Source organism: Hakea prostrata, chromosome 4, assembly GCF_041222555.1.
Source record: "Hakea prostrata isolate BN-2017 chromosome 4, UWA_Hpros_2, whole genome shotgun sequence".
Classification (NCBI taxonomy): domain Eukaryota; kingdom Viridiplantae; phylum Streptophyta; class Magnoliopsida; order Proteales; family Proteaceae; genus Hakea; species Hakea prostrata.
In genome coordinates, this window is record NC_142603.1 from 35,834,969 (window position 1) to 35,856,364 (window position 21,396).

The 21,396-nt window shown below is 38.7% G+C and overlaps 1 protein-coding gene and 1 pseudogene across 3 annotated transcripts in view; both read left to right on the forward strand.

The window, feature by feature from the left end:
• The first annotated feature begins 640 nt into the window (after window positions 1–640).
• On the forward strand, window positions 641–2,574 carry LOC149018751 (protein TIFY 10A-like; annotated as a pseudogene). Its single transcript, XR_016172976.1, has 2 exons — window positions 641–1,047; window positions 1,433–2,574. The product of XR_016172976.1 is annotated as a protein TIFY 10A-like (transcript).
• Window positions 2,575–14,026: 11,452 nt separating this feature from the next.
• The window catches only part of LOC149018752 (NAD(P)-binding Rossmann-fold superfamily protein), a 37,303-nt gene continuing 29,933 nt past the window's right edge, over window positions 14,027–21,396 (forward strand). The window contains exons 1-3 of one of the 2 annotated variants that reach the window (XM_089152909.1): window positions 14,027–14,195; window positions 14,317–14,372; window positions 14,470–14,503. In XM_089152909.1, coding sequence (XP_089009035.1) covers window positions 14,120–14,195; window positions 14,317–14,372; window positions 14,470–14,503 — 166 coding nt within the window. In that variant the 5' untranslated portion in view covers window positions 14,027–14,119. The remainder of the gene's footprint in view (window positions 14,196–14,316; window positions 14,373–14,469; window positions 14,504–21,396) is intronic. The other variant, XM_089152908.1, reaches the window with a different exon arrangement.

Here is a 21,396-nt window from a genome sequence, read left to right on the forward strand (position 1 = left end):
CGTCCGTCATGAAGTTAGCCTCTCCAGGAATATGTGATAAGAGGCCTTGCTCTTGCATTTGATTTTCACCTGTCTCGTGTCTGTGTGGAAAGTGATAACCAAACACTTGTGCCCTCCATCCTCAATTCATTGTCCTGTCCTAACTGGAATACCAACCACTTAATCAAGGACATACTCACGTTAGCTGCATCTTTCACCGAATCTCCAGTAAAATTGGTAGTTCTTAGAACATGTATAAAAATACATCCGTGGAAGTTTGCTTTAAGCTTGTAAATATCATTAACAATAGTCTAAATTTCGATGGCAATTGGATTGAAACCATTATTTTGCTGAACCAGTTCTTGGCATTCTGATTCAACTTGCAGTTTTTTGAAATTCTTTATTAACCGCCAATACCCGTCCCGATTTTATTGCCAAGGCTTCTGTATTACATGGCACTGCTGCAAGCTGCCAAGGGTTGGATTTTAATTTTGACATTTAAATTAAATCTTCACCATCCATTAACATCATGTGCATTAAACATCAAGTTAAGTGAGAATAAACCGTTTTGTTTAAACGAACCGAACCGCTTGAGGTTCAACCCAAACCTGTATTATTATAATTCTGATTGCATCAGAATGGTCTGCCATTTAGGCCCAAAGCTATGGTGCTCCGGCGACTGTGACGAAGCAAGCTGCTTCGGCTGCAGGCACAACCAGCAGTCCCAAGCAAAATCCTCGAGGAAGAAGACTTCCTCATCGCTTCACAATCGCTCGAGTTTTTCTTGTTCTTCGTTATCATCAAACCTTACCTTACAAGAATCAAGATTACGATTGCGATCTAATTCTCCGTTAAGGTTTTCTAGGATTTTCAAATTTTACGCCGTGAAACATGTCGAGTTTGTCTGATCATTCGGAAATTGGAAGCTTTTCCGCAAGAAGCTGATGAGATTGGCCGACAAACCTAACTTCTCGTTGACTTGTAGTTTGTTGAGCCAATATTTGAAGGAGAGAGGGAGTTTTGGAGATCTGATGAACATGGGAGTCACTTGCAATCTGGAAACTAAAGGTATTTTTAGTTCTAAACTCGGTTTTTATCAATATTTCATGCTTTAATCTCCTCGCTACGGAATTGATGATCTTGGATCGTACTATGTTTTCTTGCCCTAGTTTCTGGGAAGTAGTGAACGAATTACTGTTTTTCTAATTTCTGAATTGATAAAGATATTTTCCCCAAATCAACCTACTCTGTATTCTGCTAATTTGCAGATCTTCTTTATTGTCGCAAAGTTTAGTATTTTCTTGGGGGGTTTTCTAGATCTTTGGTGGATAATCGTGTTCTTTCTATTTTGTAATGGAAACTTGGAAGGCTTTTCAATCTTTTGAAGTAATTTCATGAATTATTGAGGTAGAAAATGAATCTATTTCATTTTCTCTTTTTTTTCAATCTCCAGGAAAACCTGAAACATGAACTCCTCAAACAATGACGACGAGGAATCTATTACCAAACTTGGAGATGTCATCCGAAGCTTCGAGTGAAGAGATGGTGACAGCGAATCGGAAGATCCAATCTATGGATCTCTTCCCCCAACACACTGGTTTTGCTCATGGGTCCTCCTCCTCCATTCCTGCCAAGGACGACCAAAAGATGGCTATGTCAAGGGTTCATCTCAAATGACAATTTTCTACGCCGAAAAAGTTATTATCTTTATGATTTCCCGGCTGAGAAAGCTAAGGAAATCATGCTTCTGGCGACCAATGGAAGCTCTCAAAAACCCACCACCGCCTTTACATCCACTTCCGGCACCGACCAGCCCAACCAGACCACTTCCAACCTTTTTTTTTTTTTTTTTTTTTTTTTGATAGTAAAAGAAGTTTTTATAAAAACTTAAGCAATACAGTTATTACATACATGCATACTTAGAGTTTGTATGAGCTAAATTAGCTATGCATGCAAATGTTTTCTGGAGGGTAGGAGACATAAACATGGTAATATGGGTCTTAATACAATCTTTTAGAACAAGCAACAAAGGTATAAGATTTAGGGGCCAATTTAAAGTCTTCATCTCAGGGGAGAGGTAAGCTAAGTTTTTTTCATTGCACCAAATCTCCTTTAGTTCGACTTTGTGTTGATCCGCAACCTTGAGTCCTTCTAGTATCCCTTGATTGTGGCATGTACCTTTGTCCCTTTGTTGATAATTCCTTTATTTAGATGTTGTATTTTCCCATTCCATATGATCCCTACACTCCACGCCACCATGTCTAGTTCTGGATTGCATACGCCTGCACATAGTAACATGGGTAAATGACAAGTATTATTGTAATTGCAAATGCAGATAGTAGTACTTTCATGAGTCCTTTCTAAAATCTGTTGGGTATGAGTTGGATCCGCCTTCTAAAGTGGTTCGAGTTGGAGGTCCCTAATCCATTTAGAAGTTGCTTGAAGTATATTTTCACAATTTGGCCCTTTCTTCGAGAAAGTAGCATTATTCATTTCCTTCTATAGAAAGTAGCATGTGATGATGAAGACCGACATTGTCCATTTTGTTGTTGCTTTATCCATTCCCCATGCTCGAGTCATAGTTTCAAATAGATCGAGAATTGACTCGATTGTGCTTGTGATATTTTCTGTTTTGAGTCCCAACAGTCCTGCAGCCCATACTCTTTTGGTCCATTCACAAGATTGAATAAGTGCCAATAAGTTTTATTGGTCTGGTTGCACAACCTACAGAGTGGTGAAGTGTTCATCCAAGGTGTTAATGTTGTGGCTAGAGGTAACCCTTTATTTAATAATCTCCAGAAGAAGATCTTAAACTTCGGGTGTATTGGTAATTTCCACAGAAGTTTCCACCATGTCGTGCTCCCCAGAATATTTGTGGTTGGACTCATATTCTGTAGTGCTTCTCCAACCAATTTTGTTGTTAGGACCCCGTTAGATGCCACAAATGAGGTCCAGGAAAGCGTCTAATTTTTCTTTTGCAGGAAGGGAAGTCCTAATCAAATCAGCCATTCAACCACAATCCATCTACCACATGTAATGCCTCAAATTCCCACAAACTCTGTGCTCCCAAATTGACTCTATCTGCCAACGTTTCTGGCTCGGAAACCCGGCAAAGAAAAAGCATCTGACTTTTATCTCATGGTATCGATGCCTGTAACCAAAAGACCAAGGAGGTCTTGGGTTCAAAAAAAGTGCCAACATGAATGAAGCATTGCTGCTCAAACAAGGGTGGAGAATATTAGTAGAAGAAGAGTCTTTGTGGGCCAAGGTTCTGAAGGCAAAATCTTTCCAAAAACATCTTCCTTTGATCCAAAAACAAAAAAGAAGAAAGGATCGTGGACGTGGAACAGTATATGTGCCATTCTGCCAACCTTACAACAGCTGATGATGAGACGGGTGAACAATGGGAAAAACACTTCATTCTGGTTTGACCCATGGATTACAACCACCACAAATCATCTTGTAGGGAATCCGCAGTTAGGTCCCTGGCCAATCAACTCAACAGTAGAGATGTACTCAACTCACAGGCCTTCAGAAACAGGGAGTATTCTATCCATCTTTATCTCTATCCTCACTTAATGCTAACCACAAACCACTTCCAACTTGGATCCTATAATCCTACCCCTGCAGCCGGAGCAGCTTGTTTCGTCACAGTCGCCGGAGCACCAGAGCTTTGGGCCAAAATGGCAGACCATTCTAATGCAATCAAAATTATAGAAATACAGGTTTGGATTGAACCTCAAATGGTTCGGTTCATTTAAAAGAAACGGTTTATCCTCACTTAACTTGATGTTTAATGCACATCCTGTTAATGGATGGTGAAAATTTAATTTAAATATCAAAATTAAAATCCAACCCTTGGCTGCTTGGAGCAGTGCCTACGTGGCACTGCTTGGAGCAGTGCCTACGTGGCACTGCTCCCAAGCAAAATCTAGGTTTCATCCCTATTGAAACCACTTTCATCCCTGATAATGGTTTCAATTCCTCATCCACTATCAAAATTTCCTATTGAAAAAGCGGCTGAAAGCAAGCCTCTTTCATCCCTGATAATGGTTTCAATTCCTCTTCCACTATTTTCCGTTAGACCATGCACTATCATAGTTTAGTTAGAAAAAATATGGCAGTGGGGGGCTCCATGAAACAGCATTCTTCACATCTCAGTAAACTTCAGAGAAGTTTTATCTGAAATGACATACGCAATTTATTCTTCAGGGGCTTTACATGCTAACCAAACAACCTCCCTCAGGTGACCAAGAAGAATTATTGGAAACCAATTCATTTCTAGGTCTCAACAAATACCAAAGAAGGTACGCTGTGCAAGTAAGCCTGTCTTGAGGAAACTTTTTAGTATTTTGAAGAGAGGATCCCAATACTTTAAGCACTGAAACAAAGTCCAGCAACTATCATAAGAGTGAATGAAAGATATTAGAGAAACAAACCACGCTGCCCTTGAGAAAGGGCAACTAAGAAACAAATGATCCATTGTCTTCTCGCTCAGTTGATTGCATCATTGCTTGCTTATCAGAGGCAAAAAAAAATCATCTGATGTATCCTCCAACCGCTTCCTTAAGGGCATCAATCAAATCAGAGATCTTTTCTTGTGAACAATTAGGGGGCTTGAATGACTTGAATTTGTTAGCCATTGGAACCAAGTTATAATAGAGATACTATGACCACCATTCCCAGCATTCCATAACATATCTTTTTTAAGAATGTTTCTCCCTTCCAATAAGCTATGCCCAGGGGTAGATCTAGGATTCAACATGGGGGGCAACAATGAAAGTCCAAATCACCACCCCAGTCAGGGAACACAAACACTTTTTCACATTACATATTGTGTGGACACACTAAGGGTCCCATCTTTGAATTATTTTATCATATTCAGACATGGGCCTACACATATTAAAAATATAGATAATTATTTGTAATGGCATTTTTGCCCTTAGAACTAAAGCATGAGGATCATTAACCCCCAAAAAAATCTTACGCAACACTGTTTTTGGTTTGAATAATTGAATGAACATTTTTTTCATGCAAAAAATGAAAAAAAAAAATCTTACAAATTACCCTACAAAAAGCACATGATTTCAACAATAAAGGCTAAATGCAAATCAAATGAATCATGTAGTCATCCTATATTCCATTCACAATATAAAATTAAACAAAAGGAACAACATAAAAAATCGAGAAAGAAATATAATATTGTTATAAAATAAATAAGATATATTAAATACAAAAAAGAAAATTAGAACAAGATGAGTTCCAACTCTTCTATTGAGTTATTCATTGTATATTTATAATGGAACTAGCATATTCTCTGATATGGAAATATCATAGTCCAAGAATAAATACAATATATGATTCTCGCACACAATAAGAATATTGATATGGAATGATGGATTGCTAAGATCTTTGGTTAATATGGGAATGCGAATTGCCAAGATTGCACACTGAGATCTTCATTTGGAAGTTACTTCTTTTGGTATGATCTGTTTGGGGCTAATGGAAATCCAAAATCAATATTATCTATAACACTCCCCCTTGGATTGTCATCAATAGATAATTTATTTTGTTAAAACCTTACTAAGAAAAAACCCTTCAGGAAAAAATCTTAATGAAGGAAAAAGAATATACATATTTAAATAATACGTATTGGTAGCTGCCTCATTAAGATTTTTACCAGGAAAACCTAGTAGGACAAAACCTTGGTAAAGGGAAAAAGAATGCAAGACGTATTTTACTCCAGTTGATGAAAACATTATTGAGTATCTTTGAGTACATACATTCCAATATCATATATTAGCTTTTCAAAATTTGAAAAAGCAATGCCTTTGTAAATAAATTTGTCAAATCATCACTTAAACGAATTCAATGAACATCGATTTCACCATTTTGTTACAATCATGAATGAAAAAGAATTTTGGTGAAATATATTTCGTTCTATTTCCTTTGATGTATAATCCCTTTAATTAAACTATGCATGCAACATTATCTTCATATAATATTGTTGAAATCCATTTTTCTAATAGAAGACCACATGCTTCCTAAATGTGTTGTATCATTAATTTTAACCAAATATATTGTCGACTTACTTCATGAATCACTATTATACATGATTTAAAGAAGTGACATATATAATTTGTTTTATTGAACACCGTGAAATAACTAACATTTACTTGTGAATAAATAACATGTTTGAGATCTAGTTTTATGTAGGTCATATAAATATTATGCATCTGCATAACAAGTAAGTTGATGTTCATATTCATAAAATAACATCATGTCAATATTTCATTGAAGGTAATTAAATATATGTTTAACAACATTCTAGTATCTTCGTGTTGGAGAAGAGCTAAATCTTGCTAATAAACTTACAGAAAATGCTATATCCATTCTTGTACTAGGAAGAGGGGAAAGGTGAAGGTGGTGGTGGGCGGTGGTACTAAAAAAGTAAGGTACATAAACAAGATGGGTCACATATGGGTTGCGTCCTTGCGCATTAAATGTGCACGACCATTGTGCGATACATTTTGGTCCGTCGGATAAAAATTTCGGTCGAGATTTCGATTCTCGACCACTGAGATGAAATAATGACAGAAATTTTTTATCTAAAAAAAAATTTTGTTTGACCGTTAATGCACATGACTGAAGCAATTTTTTCCTAAATGGTTAGCAAAGTTGGGTATAAAAGAATAATTCAATTACTACCATGGTACAAATTTCGGTCTAAATTTTGCATTTTTGAAAAGTCGAAACGAAACTCATGAGGACAAAAAAAAAGTCCTCAGTTTCGATCAAAACTGTCAAAATTTCGTCGAAACCTAGTTCAACCCAGCTGGACTAGCTGGTTAATGAGAAGAAAAAAATTCCCAAATTTCGTGGGAAACATGGGAAATTTTGTGGAAACCTATGACTTTTTCCTGTAAATTTTTTAATTTTTCCAAATTTTCAATTTTTTTAATTTTTTTATTTCATGTTTCCCCAAATACCACGACAAATACTCCTTTCATCAAGACTTCCCTATCCAAATTGCGTATTTCCTCAAACTGATTATCTTAAGCATGTTGATGACCAGACTCATAAAGTTACAGTTGTCGATTACCTTGACAACCATAGGAATAAAATGTCATGGGATGTCTATCTTCGTTGGTTGGAGGAGAGGATGCTACAGGCATAGTACTACTCAACTCACAGGATGGATCCACTCTTGACACTCCTCTTGGTACTAAGTTGTACTTTATTTTTATTGTCAGCTATTTTGAAGTTAGAAATTATATATTGAATGTTATGAGCTTAAGTAGTTAAGTTTATAATGTATTTTTCAGAAAACTCTACATTGATGTTATGTACAATGAATGACATATCTACATTTATTTATTTTTAACAAAATACAGTCAATATGTTCTTTACACTCTAATTAACTTAATGCAAAGTTCCACTCTAAAATACTCCTTAAAACCTATTGAAACTTCATGTTGAAACTTACACGAAAAAGTCCTAAGTTTCCTCGAAATTTCCCAGTTTCCCATTTTCACCTGGTCGAAACTTGAGTTTCCCTCAAATTTTTTTCTATGAAAGCTACACTAAAGCTAGGGCATTATGATTATTTCACGTTTCAAATTAGAATGATTGTGATATTTGACACCAAAGTTCACTTGGAGTTTCAACCCAGTAAAGTGAGATTTTTATTTGTAGCAGCAGCTGCCAACAGCCGACGGTCAAGATTCGACCACATCAAATTTATATTCGACGGTCCAAATTAAAATCTCAAGGATATTATATGCAACTACAACTTTTTATTTTACATTTTAAGGATTTTATAGTTTGTAAATTTACGAACTCAACCCCTTGGTATGTACCCTAACCCGACTCTTAAATCCTACTTTTTCAAAACTTCACCTCCATGTGATCTTCTTTTACCAGAAAACCAAAAGAAAATGTATACTCGAAAGGTCATTTGAAAGCACGAAGGATTGAAGATTAAATCTTGCATTTTGCAGACATCTTAGACATGATAGGATTCTCAAACCTCACCTTAGATCAAATAAATAGATGATAATTTGCTTAGCCAGCAGCAAGTCGTGTTCTAAGTTTGGACATAAAACAAACAAAAATCAAAATACAGGAAAATTAAGTAAGCCAATATAAACAGCTCTGTTCACTTACTGCCGGAGATAAGAGATTAGAGATTAGAGATTAGAGACGTCGGTTCCGATATTTAACCCCAAAAAAGGCTCTTCATCTGCTTCTTCTACTCTGCAACTACTCCTGTTCCTGCTGCAACAATGAAGCGCAAGAGAAATGGGAAAAAGAGGAAAGTCTAACAAAACAAGTAGTTCAATGTAGTGGAATTCTTTTAATTTACCTGTTATTGTGAAAATACTTGGCAGAACTAGAAGTATCAAGCCAAGGGGAACTGGTTTAAACTTGGAATCCACCATTAAAGTATTTAATAAAGAGAGGAAACAAGCAGCCTAGTTCCTTCCTGCTTCCTCTGTTTTATCAGTAGAACCTTGTATATTGTTGGAAAAAATCTCTTCTCTATAAGGAAGAAAGACAAGAAAAATCTCATTCTTTGGCATTCCATTCTACCTTCGGCCCTAACATGGTGAATTGATTTTTGAGAAATAGGGAAACCACCACAACACTGTAGAGAGACTTGTTGGGTTATGAAAAACCCACCAAATAGAACAATCAGCAAATAAGAGAAAAGAAGAACACAAGAATTTACGTGGAAAACCCTTAAAGGGAAAAGACCACGAGCAAGAGAGAAAACTCCACTATAGATAAAGAAATATACAAGAGGGAAGATTTTGGGATCAATTACATGTGGAGGGGGAGGCATCCTTTTATAGCCTCTCCCCATCCTACCTTCTCCCACATCTACTCTAACTGGGACTAAAACTCTCAACAAACTCCCACTTCTTTTCAATGTGGGATAACAACTCCCACTTCTACTAGATGTGGGACTAAGACTATACAACAATCTCCCACTTGGAGATTAGATTGAGAACCAATTAATCTCCACACCATTTTCTATCTTGCCACCACCATGCTGTCTACGTCTCTGTCACGCCATACAAGGATCTGAACCAAATAAACTTGTCAATGTTGATTGCCTTTGTCAATGCATCTGCTAGATTCTCTTTTGTGTGGATTTTCTGCATATCCACCCTTCCGCCTTCCACCACTTCACAAATAAAATGATATTGTACATCTATGTGTTATTTTCTGGAATGAGAAGTTGGATTCCTTGCAATGTGCAAGGAACTCTGACTATCACAATACAAGAGAATCTTCTCGTGTTTGTGCCCAAGTTATTTCATGAATCTTCTTATCCAGATTGCTTCTTTACAAGCTTGTGTAGCTACCATATACTCAACTTTTGTTGTAGACAGTGCTACAACTATTTGTAGTTTAGATACCTAGCTCACAGCTCCTCCTGCAATTGTAAACATATAGCCAATAGTGGATCTCCTTTTATCAAGATCACCTGCAAAATCAAAATCAGCATATCCTCTGACAGTAAATTCAGATCCTCCATAACATAGAGCAACATCCGAGGTTTCTTTAACATATCTTAGGATCCTCTTCACAATAATCCAATGCTCTCATCCTGGATTCGTCATGTGACGACTAACCACTCCCACTGCATGTGCAATGTCTGGTCTTGTACATATCATAGCGAACATCAGACTCCCCACTGCTGATGCATACGGTACTCGAGACATCTCCATCCTCTCTACTTCATTGCTAGGACACATACTTGAGGATAACTTGAAATTAACAGGAAGTGGGGTAGAAATTGGCTTACAGTCTTGCATATTGAAGCGGTGCAAGATTTTCTTTAATTAACGCTTCTAAGATAGGCAAATCTTCCTGTTATTTCTGTCTCGGTGAATTTGCATCCCTAGAATCTTGTTTGCGGGTCCCAAGTCCTTCATTTCAAATTCCCTAGCCAACTGAGCCTTTAATTCTAAGATATAATTTTTGTTGGGGACTGATACCAACATATCATCAACATACAACAACAAAATAATGAAGTCATCACCACCAAACCTCTTGTAACACGCACAAGGGTTTGAAGCAAATCTGTTGTATCCAAGGCTCAATATGAAGGAATCAAATCTCTTATACCAACATCTTGGCGCCTGTTTTAAGCCGTGTAGAGATTTGTTCAATCTGCAAACCAAGTTCTTCTTTTCTAGTTCTTTAAAACCTTCTGGTTGGAGCATATGGATTTCTTCTTCAAGATCTCCATGAAGAAGTGCAAATTTACATCTAACTGCTCAAGATGTAAATCAAACGTAACACAAAATGCCAGAACCATCCGAAGATTCCGGACAGTAGTAAGTCGAACCACTGGAGAAAAGATTTCTGTAAAATCGACACCTTCTTTCTAAGCATATCCTTTGATCACCAATCTTGCACGATACCGCTCTACTTGATCATCCTTGTTTCGTTTGATCTTGTAAACCCATTTGTTACCAATGGGCTTCCTTCCGTGCGGTAAAAGTACCAGCTCCCATGTCTTATTCTTATGAAGAGCTTCTAGTTCTTCCTGCATAGCTGCCATCCAAAGTGACGCTTCTGAGCTATCAATCGCTTCTTTGAATGTTGATGGCTCTCCATCTTCTGTTAGAAGACAGTATGCAACATTGCTCTCCATAATATAATCAGACTGCCAGGTTGGTGTATATCTTTCACGAGTTGACCGTCGAACTTCTACAGTTGTAGACTCAACTTGTACTTGTTCCTCGTTTTTTGATTCTGCTGCAGAAGAATTTTCTGGATTGGACTTCTCTTCCTCCTGAACTGTTGAAGTCTCCAAAATTTCTATAGAAGTGCTACTCACATCTTCCTTCTGCAACTTATTTTCTGCAAAAATGACGTCTCTGCTGATGACGACCTTGTGGGCAGTGGGATCCCACAATCGATACCCCTTGACTCCATCAGCATATCCCAAGAATCTGCACTTTCTGAATTTTGGATCCAATTTTGAAATTTCTTGGGAATGATACATCACGTACACAGGACTCCCAAATGTGTGCAGGCGTGAATAATCAAATGGCTTGCCAGTCCACATCTCCATCGGTGTCTTCAGATCAATTGATCTTGATGGTGATCGATTAATCATATAGCAAGCAGCGTTTACGGCTTCTGCCCAAAAGGACTTAACCATACTTGCAATTCTTAGCATGGCTCGTGTTCTTTCGAGTAGAGTTCTATTTATCCGCTCCGCTACTCCATTATGTTAAGGAGTGTAAGCCACATGAATTGTCTCTTGATGCCTTATTGATTACAAAACTCAATGAAGTCATCCCTTGTATATTCTCCGCCATTGTCCTGAGGCACTTGATTTTTTTCTCAGTTTCTCGTTCAATTTGGGCTTTAAATGTTTTGAAAACTGAAAACACATCTGACTTCTTCTTGATAGGAAACACCCAACATCTTCTGGAATAATCATCAATAAAAGATACAAAGTACTTTGCTCCTCCTAGAGATGTAACAGGCGCTTGCCAAACATCAGAATGAACTAATTCCAGAATACTTTTACTCCTGGAAGCAGATGCATTGAACTTCAATGTATGATGCTTACTTGTAACATAGTGCTCACAAAAGGGTAATGAAACCTTTGTGAGGCCCGGGAGTAATTTCCATTCGGCGAGAACCATCAACCCTTGCTCTAACATGTGGCCTAATTTTTGATGCCACACTTTTGTCATCTCTTCCGTAGTACCGGTTGATGCAATTGATGCTTCTGCCTCCAGACTCGTTTCTCCCATTAATTTGTACAAATTTGCAGCGCCCCTTTTAGACTTTATTACAACTAGCGCTCCTTTGACTATCCTCATCATTCCATTTCGGATGTGGATCTTGCACCCAATTTCATCTAACTGTCCCAAAGATAATAGATTCTTCTTTAGGCCCTTCACATGCCGCAAATTTTGAATAGTACGTATCATACCATCATATATCTTCAATTTGATGGTACCAATTCCAGCATTCTCCAAGGCATGATCATTTCTCATGTACACAGACCCTGTAGAGATAGGTTCATAAGTGTGAAACCAATCTTTGCGAGAGTTTATGTGCCATGTTGCTCCCGAATCCGAGATCCAAGCATCAGTGAGCTCCAATCTATCCTTGAATACCGTTGCTGCTTCGTTGTAAAGAATATCTCCTTTAGCAACGCACCCTTGAGATGTTTCTGCCTTATCTACACCATTTTTTAAGTGTCTTCCTTCTGCCACAATTGTAGCATTTGAAATTCTTTTTATCCATGGATTTTGACCTCCCTTGATTTTTGACTCTCATTGGAATCACGTTCCATTGACCTTCCTCGCATCATAGACAGAGCTTCTGCTTGTTGTGAGCTTGCTTGTCTATCTTCCCTGCTTTTTTGTCTATTTTCTTCTTCAAGAATTGCAGCAGTGACATCATCAAATACCAGATAATCAGAGAGGATATTACTGGTTAAATTGATGATGACTTGGTCATATGAATCTGGAAGACTTTGGAGTAAAATTTCAGCACATTCATGTGGCGTAACATTATGTCCTAACGTTAAAAGTTGAGAACATAACGAAGTTAGAATATGTATGTGTTCTGTAACTGATGTAGATTCTAACATCTGCGAGGTATACAACTTTATCTTCAAGAAAATTTTGTTGTGAAGTGACTTGGCTTCATACAATTTGATGAGATGATTCCAACCTCTTTAGCACTTTTCTTCTCTTCTATGCTCGCTAAAATATCATCAGATAATGCCAGATGCAAATTGGAAAGGGTCATTGCATCTATTCTGTTCCACTTTTCATTATCTGTGATCTTCGCCGACCGATTATTGATGGCTTCCGTGTAGTTATCCTTTATTAATAATGCCTTCATCTTCATCTTCCATAATGAGAATTTTGTGCAGTCAAACTTGCCGATGTCAATCCTTGCTGCCATTGCTTCTATCACGAACTGTTGTTGACTACAGAATAACTCCCATTATTTCACGTGAAAAGTATCTCCTCAGGTTACTTCCAACTGGTATATTGTTGAACCAAAGTACACCAAGAAAATTTCCAGGAAAGACTGGAGGGATACAACCGGTCCGCTTAAATACCAGACTCTTTAGACAAAATTTTCTTAGACATGCACTTAATCATCCAATCTACATTTTCAGGATACTCGAAAAGAAAACAAACACGTGAATAATGACTTCAAAAATTTTTTGCAGCACCTCCGTAGGATGAAAACAAAACTTTGATCTGATATCACTGTTGGGTTATGAAAAACCCACCGAATAGAACAATCAACAAATAAGAGAAAAGAAGGAACACAAGAATTTACGTGAAAAACCCTTAAAGGAAAAAAACCACGGGTAAGAGAAAAAAACTCCACTATAGATAAAGAAATATATAAGAAGGAAGATTTTGAGATCAATTATATGTGGAAGGGGAGACATATTTTTATAGCCCCTCATCATCCTACCTTCTCTCACATCTACTCGAACTGGGACTAAAACTCTCAACAAACTCCCACTTCTTTTCGATGTGGGATAATAACTCTCACTTCTACTAGATGTGGGACTAAGACTATACAACAAGACTAAATCGTCGAACAAGAATGGGAGCAGAGGATGGGATGATGGTCAAGACCTCGTCGTCGATAGCAACACCGATGATTAAGGTTTCTGGGTAGAATGTTGCAACGTTGCGATTGATCCAGGAGGCGACAGTGGGGGTGTTTGATGAGTCAATTGCAAACAAATGGTTATTGGGTACCTAACGCCATCTTCTTCTTCGTTCACATTGGGTAAATTGCAGGGGGCTAGAGTTCGTAAATTTACAACTATAAAATCCTTAAAATGTAAAATAAAAAGTTGTATTTGCATATTACCCTTGAGATTTTAATCAGGACCATCCAATAGAAATTTGATGACGTGGTCGAATCTCGATCGCTGCAACAATTATTGCAAATAAAAATCCGGTAAATGAGTATGTACAGATAAAAAACTCAAAAATAATAAATAATTAAAAAAAAAAAAAAGACGTTTGACTCGTGAAGATTCACGTTAGTAAAAGTGCAGTAAACCATGAACAACGGCCGATGATAACGAGAAGACTGCAGGAAAACAAATACAGTGAGGATGCTGGGTCTGGTGGTGGTTGCAGTATCTTCAATCACGGTCCTCACGATCCTCGTGAAATTCGTCGTTGCGGATGGTAATGAATCTTAATTGCAATCGTTATGTTCACTTTTCTGTTTCCATTAAATTTCTGTTGTCTTCTGTTTTTATTCATTTCCCTTCTGTTTTTATTCATTTCCCCATTTTTATTGGTTCAGGGGATCTTACCTTAATTTCAAAAAGAAGTGTAAAGCGCGAAGAAGTCGAAGATAAGGTGGATTTCTGAGATTTTAGTTGAACCTCATCTAATTGAATTCTTTTGACTAATTATAACTCTGCTCTTCTTATTTGCCCTTGAAATTTTACCTTAGGTTGTTTGGATTACTGGCGCCAGCAAAGGAATTGGTATTGATTCAGTTCTTTCCCACTCCAAACAGTTTCCTTTTAGAACTATGTTTTTGGTTAAATATTATTTACAAACTTTGGCTTTTCTATAAATGGTTAGAGTCGAATGTTACCCCCTTTCTTTTTAAACTGTGAAACAAGGAGTTTTAATTGAAGTTCTTTTCGTCTGCACAATTCGAACACCCTCATTATTGTATTGGATTTGGAAGTGTTACAAGTAATAAAAATAGGGTGGTGTGCATACGGAAATGGACGGTTTCTTTTTGGATAGAAAAATTACCATAACATGGTCCGGTCAAGACTCAAGAAAAGGCTCCTGGTGGTCCACCTAGTCTTGCAGGATGATTGCCTATACAGATTGTTGGACATAATACATGATTGGATTGGCCTGTGTTAAAATTCAGGCCTAAAATATATTAGTTTACATTTAGATACTCACAAGCATTCTTTAGCAGTCCATGTTTTGGTGTTCACCCTCTCAGTTTTCTGGGTTTTCAAAGCATTAGTTTACTATTTGACGAATTCTGACTGGAAATGTGGGTGGGGTTTGACATTCCAGACGGCTGACATTAGATTTGACTTCCTACCAAGAAAAAAAATTGTCAGAATAATTTCTCTATTTGACGAATTCTGACTGATGTTCCTGTCGAATTTTTCAATGTCGTATTTAGTTGATGTAGAAGCCATGGATGTACGGGTAAAAAACAACCAATAGCTTTGATACCAGTTTGTTAGAATGAACATTATGAAATAATGAATCGAAAATGAAACGAAACAAGAAACATATAGAGATTTAACACGATTCACACACCAATGCAATGTACTACCTCCAAGGGGAAGGCTTTTCACTCTGTAGAAGAAGTATAGAAGGAAATCTCACAACCAATCGCTAAGAACGACGTTACAAGAACTCTCACTCAAAACCGTAACCAAAAATCCCAAATCTCTCAATAATGTGGTAGGCGCATATGAGATACATATGTATGAACTCCAATCAGGTAGATGGGTCGTATTGTACCGTGGGGGTGATGACCTGCCACCCCCTTTGACAAACCAAAATCAATGGTGGGCTCTAAGTTTGGGCCAATGCCCAAGCACTTTGCTTCCACCACAAATCTCCAAAAATGGGTCATTCAACTCACCTGCCAAAAATATGTTGGTGTGGGTCTATATTTGAAATCGGGTTCAAGAATTTGGGTCACAACATGCTACTAGTCTAAGTAAGTTTCTAAGTCATATTTCACTAGGACTTCTTATGTAAGGCTATAAATAACCCCCATCGATTAAGATGGATTATTTTCCTTTAAGCCTAAAGTGCATTTGTGTTTGTGTTTCTGTTGTTGTTGCAACTATTCGTTTATGTCAACTTCAGTCTAAGAGGTACAAGAGTTGAGTATCCCATCAAGGTTCTTGGTGAATTCAAGACAAATTGTTCTATGGCTGAATAAACAGCCTTAAGAAGCCATTCAATTCATTCTAAAGTTCTAAAAGGCTCCTCATTCAGGTATTTGGTAGACTACATCCATTCCCCTTCTCATATCACCTTAATTTTTTTTTTCCTGAATTTTCTTTAATTTTTGGACTTCTCAAGTAAACCCAAAATTTAAAGTCAGATCTACACCAATGTAACTGGTCGATGTATCTCACGCTTAAGGTACATTCCCCCCTCCCCCTACCCCCCCCTCCCAAAAAAAAAAAAAATGAAAAAAGAAAGAAAGAAAGAAAAAAACCTTAGTGACCCATATTGTAGTCAAGCCTTATCCCCTCAAAAATAGCTGGTGGATGATGTGTAGAGGGGGCAAATATCTATGAAGACCTGTCACATAAAGCAGGGAGTGACCCCTTCTGAGCCTAACTAGTTGGAAGCTTCAGCTTTTAATCAGTCAGTCCTAAAGTATCCATTCCTCTAGGAGAGTCTGTCTCTGACTCTTCTTTTGATCATATTTTGGACTTATCAATTGCATTAAAAAAGCAACCATGAACTTGCACCAAGCATCCTATTTCCAATGTTTTATATTAGTCCCTATCCCTAGAGTTTCAAAGTTTTGTTTCATCTTTGTCCTTTACTTCTATTCTTAATCCTTGGTAGGGAGCATTATCTCATTAAAACTCGAAGGAAGCAATGGATGAGGAAATGCAAGCTCTGAAAAAAACAAAATGTGGGAGCTGGTGTCTTTACCTTCAGGAAAGCAGACTGTTTGGTGCAAATGGGTGTTTGTTTTAAAGCACAAGGCAGATTGGACCGTGCAGAGGTACAAGGCACGGTTGGTGGCTAAGAGCTTCACTCAGACTTATGGGATTGACTACTAGGAGATGTTTGCTCTAGTTTCCAAGATGAACATAGCTCGGACTGTTCTTTCATGTGCAGTAAATAAGGGGTGAAGCCTACAATAGTTAGATGTGAAGAATGCTTTCCTACATGGAGAGCTCCAAGAGGAGGTGTATATGAATGTGCCACCTGGGTGTTCTTGATGTAAATCCAATTCTAAAGTTAGAGTTTCTTAGAAAGATCCCCTAGAATTTAGGATTCTCACTGAATCTTCCAGCAAATTAAGGTAAAAATATTATGGGATGCCTAAGATGGGTAGAAAGAAGCTAAATAATTTTGGATTGTAGAAAGGATGGATATGGGTCAATCCAAATTAATGTGGGAAGGGTTTTGAGAAAAAGGGAAGAATTAGTTTCTTTGTCAAAAATATTAATAGGAAGACGGGAAGGGTAAACAAAACTTGCGGTTGGGTATGGGGAAGGTTTTGGGGTTTTAACAAACCCAAATTGGATAATGATGTACTGGGCATGGGTTGGATATTGGAAGGTAAGGATATCTTCTATTTCTTCCTTGATTCCTCTCTTCTTTTGTTTTGTTTTGTTTCTTCCCCCCCCCCCTTTTATTTTTGTTTTTTGTTTTCTTTTTCTGCCGCAAGAAAGAGAGACAGAGAGAGAGAGAGTCCTAGAGGGTTGGGAGGGAAAGGGGAGGGGTCTAACAGAGTCGGGGGGTGGGGGGTGGGGTGGGGGAGGGACTGGGGATGTTGTGAGTGGGCAGGGAGTGTTGCTGGTTTGATGTGGCAGCAGGGGCAGGGGTGTGGGGAAGGTTGCGCAGAAACAGAGGAGGGCTGGGTTGCTCTTATGTGAGAGAGAGGAGGTTGGGGATGGGGTGGGGAAACTCAATGTTATTCAATCAGGACTGAAGAATTACAAGGCAGACTTGGCTACTTATAGCCTTTAAAGACTTTGACACTATGTGGGAATCCCTAATAGACAAGCATCCTACCACTTGACCTAAACCCTCGATTTGTAATTATATAGTAAACGACCTTCACTCCAGGTGGGATTCCCTTATAGATTAGGCTCCTACCTTATGAATTAATCTCAACCATCTAAAACATAAGATCTAAGGGACACTTAAAACACATGCTGAAATAAAACTTTAACCGCTGATTAGCACATGCTAAATTCAATTTAATGATAACTCTATTTAACATGTGCTAGACTAATGGATTAATGACTCAAAACAAACTCAATTTAAGAACAAAAAACAAGCTTAAACTCTAGAAATAGAGTTGGAAACAATTCCAGCTCTCAAAAGAGGACTTAATGCCCTAAATACCTACTAGGGGGTTTGGTCAGATCAAGGGGGCTTTTTGGAGCCATCCAGGGGCCCCACTTAGTGTTTTGGCCTGGGGGTCTTTGTGTTCACATCAATTCTACTCTCTTGAGACTCATGAGAAGGTGTGCAAGTTGAAGAGAGCTCTCAATGGGCTGAAGCAGTCTCCTAGGGCTTGGTTTGGGAGGTTATATAGAGCAATGATTTCCATCGGCTACTAGCAAAGTAATGCTAATCCTAGCTTGTTCACCAAGAGAGAAAATTCCCATACCATTGTACTCCTAGAGTCCTAGTGTATGTGGACGGTTTTGTGATCATAGGGAGCAATGAGGAGGAGGTTGCAGCTCTGAAGAAATTGTTGGGAACTGAATTTGAAATAAAGGACATGGGAAGCTTAGATACTTTCTAGGGCTGGAATCGGCATATTCAGCCAGTGTTGTTTCCCTCTAAGAAAGTATACATTGGATCTATTGGAAGAAATTAGGATGTTAGGGTGTGATAAGAACCCATGAATCCAATGCAAAATTAATATTATTTAATTGATAGAATAATGAAGAACAATGATAAACTGGTTACAATGGTGCCAATCACCCCCATAGCACACTACTGCCCATAGCCTAAGGCTGCCCAAACACTCACATAAAATAATCCCTAACTCCTCCTAACATCTTACGCCTATTTATAAACCCTAATCAACCCTAATTCTCTCTCTCCCCCCCTCCCTCAATGTAGCACAATACTGTGATCCTGGGGCCCTATCACTACTGGCCCCTCGAGAATCATCTTGTCCTCAAGGAGGCTGACTTCATCTGTGATTTTTCCGGCCCAAAGGGAGTTTACTTGACCCATTCCCCGGCTCCCCGCACTACTCAGGGTTGTGTGCGACTCCGTATGAGGACCTCCTTCCCTTCTGCCCACTCGCTGTTCACACGTGAATGACGTGATAGAAAATTAGAAGCTTGGTCTTTACATGTTTGCCTCACTACCATGCTAGTTCGACATGTTGCACAACACACCTCCTTGGAATCCAACAGATGCTATAACCACATAACTCCAAGCAACCCAAATGAAGAAAAACCTTGGAAACTTCAGCTGAGTTAAAGAGTAAACCAGGAATAGCCATTGGAACTGAAATCAGCTGAACAAAAATAACATATGGACCCATATAAAACACAACTCCTGCTGCCCTGAGTTTCGTGTCAATATATGAGTTAAGGACTTGCAGTGGATTAGCAGCACTCTGGTTGCCATACCGTCATTTGCAGCCCTTTCCCCTTCAAGATTGAGAACGATGCACTTATTTTCAAATGTACATGGGAAGCGACCAAAAGTAGGCCATTCTACACAGTCCCCTACGTACTGGTCCGGCAAGTTGGCGGGGGAAAATGCGTTGCTTGATGCCGAAGTTGCAAAAGGATTCATTACAAAAGGAATGCGACACATAGTAATTGTTTTCAAGTGCTCGAATGGAAGCATCTTTGTTAGCATATGCAATTAAGTGTGCTCGTGTGCACCGAAAACACCCTCAACTTCCAACTTTTCTTATGCTATAGAAGGCTTGCAATTCATCTCCAACACACATGTCCAACCAAAAATGAAGTCCTTGGCGAAATAGAAGGCGCCAACAGACTCCTCAGGGTCGCCGTCGACCCTAGAAGGAAGCCTTGCTGCCACACAAACCACCACAATCTTCCTCTTGACCGTGAGCAACTGTTGGCAGTGCTGGTTCGCTGAATCAGTTGTAGGGTTGAAAGAAGAAGAAGGTTGAATAGAGTATTTCCTAAAATACCCCTGTTTATGATGTTCGGCAAATGGGCCATTTGTTTTTTGGACCTTTATTTGCTTGGGCACTAAAGCAACCGCTGGGCTAGGCCTGGAAATATAACACCTGATGGGCTGCTGCCTGGCGTCTTGACCCTTGGGTCCATAAAATAAGTGAGTGGGCCACTGTTTGATTGAATTAATTTGGCTCCTTGAGGCCCACACTTTGGATTTTGAATATTGGGTACGTTGCTCAGTTCGACCTAGCTTAATAGGCCCTAGTGCTTCCTTTTTAACCTTTGGTCCACAGCCCATGGATTTGGGTCTTTGGGGAGTTAGATCTATTTGGGTTCTCAAGGCCCATTCCATGGGTTTATTACATAAAAATAAATAGCCCAAACAGCCCAAGGGTCTAATACACTTGAACCGCCGGTTCAAGCCCTTTGTTCCTCCTTGCTTCACCTGCAACCCACACCCTAACCAGTGCCCAAATTTTCGCTGCTGGATCTGGAAAATTCGATTCCAGCTCTTCCTCAACGAGATTTCCGGCGATCAATTCCTCACTTTCCTTCTCAAAGCTTGCTGCCAGATCTTCAATCACCAGTTTTCTGCGATCTTGGACAAAACGACGTTGTAAATCATGCGGTAACAACCTCCAATGCCGGCGTTGCAACTCGGAAAGTGCTGCTCCTGACGCTTCTTCCTTCATCCAAGGTGGCTTTGCTGAAGACCTTGTCGCCCAGCCTTTTTCCACTCTATCCTGGCGTCATTCCTCCCATCCTAAATTACCTTTGACCTCTTTTTCACCCTCTTTTAAAATCTTTACCAATGCTTCATCGCCATGGTTACTATTTTCGATACCTTCACCTCTTGTTTGGATGGCTTCGAAAATTTTCAGAGCATTCTCTATGATTTCAGCCTTTATTGCTTCTATTTGTTCCATTATTGATGATTCATACACTGTGATGCCATTAACTTGCTCGAACCTGGTGTTTTCTGCTTCTCTCGCTACTTCAGTCGCTTGTTCACACTGAAATCCAATTTCAGGGCTTCCATGAAGGTTGACCTATTGAAGTTTGACCATTTCTTCTGGTAAACCCATGCTAACGCCTCTCCTTCTAAATGTTGGAGCGCCACTCCCAATCTAGGTTCATCATTGATTTGGTGTTCCCAACAGAATAACAAAACTTCAAGAAGCCATTCCTGCACATCCCCTTCCCCAAAAAACATGGACAATCCAGTTTCCATTGCTTTCTGTGGATCAAAGCGTGCTCTGATACCAATTTGTTATGAATCCATGAATCCAAAGCAAAACTAATTTTATTTAATTGATAGAATAACGAAGAACAATGATAAACTGGTTATAATGGTGCCAGTCACCCCCACAGCACACTACTGTCCATAGCTTACGGCTGCCCAAACACTCACATAAAATAATCCCTAACTCCTAACATCTTACCCCTATTTATAACCCCTAATCAACCCTAATTCTCTCTCTCTCTCCCCCCCCCCTCAATGTAGCACAATA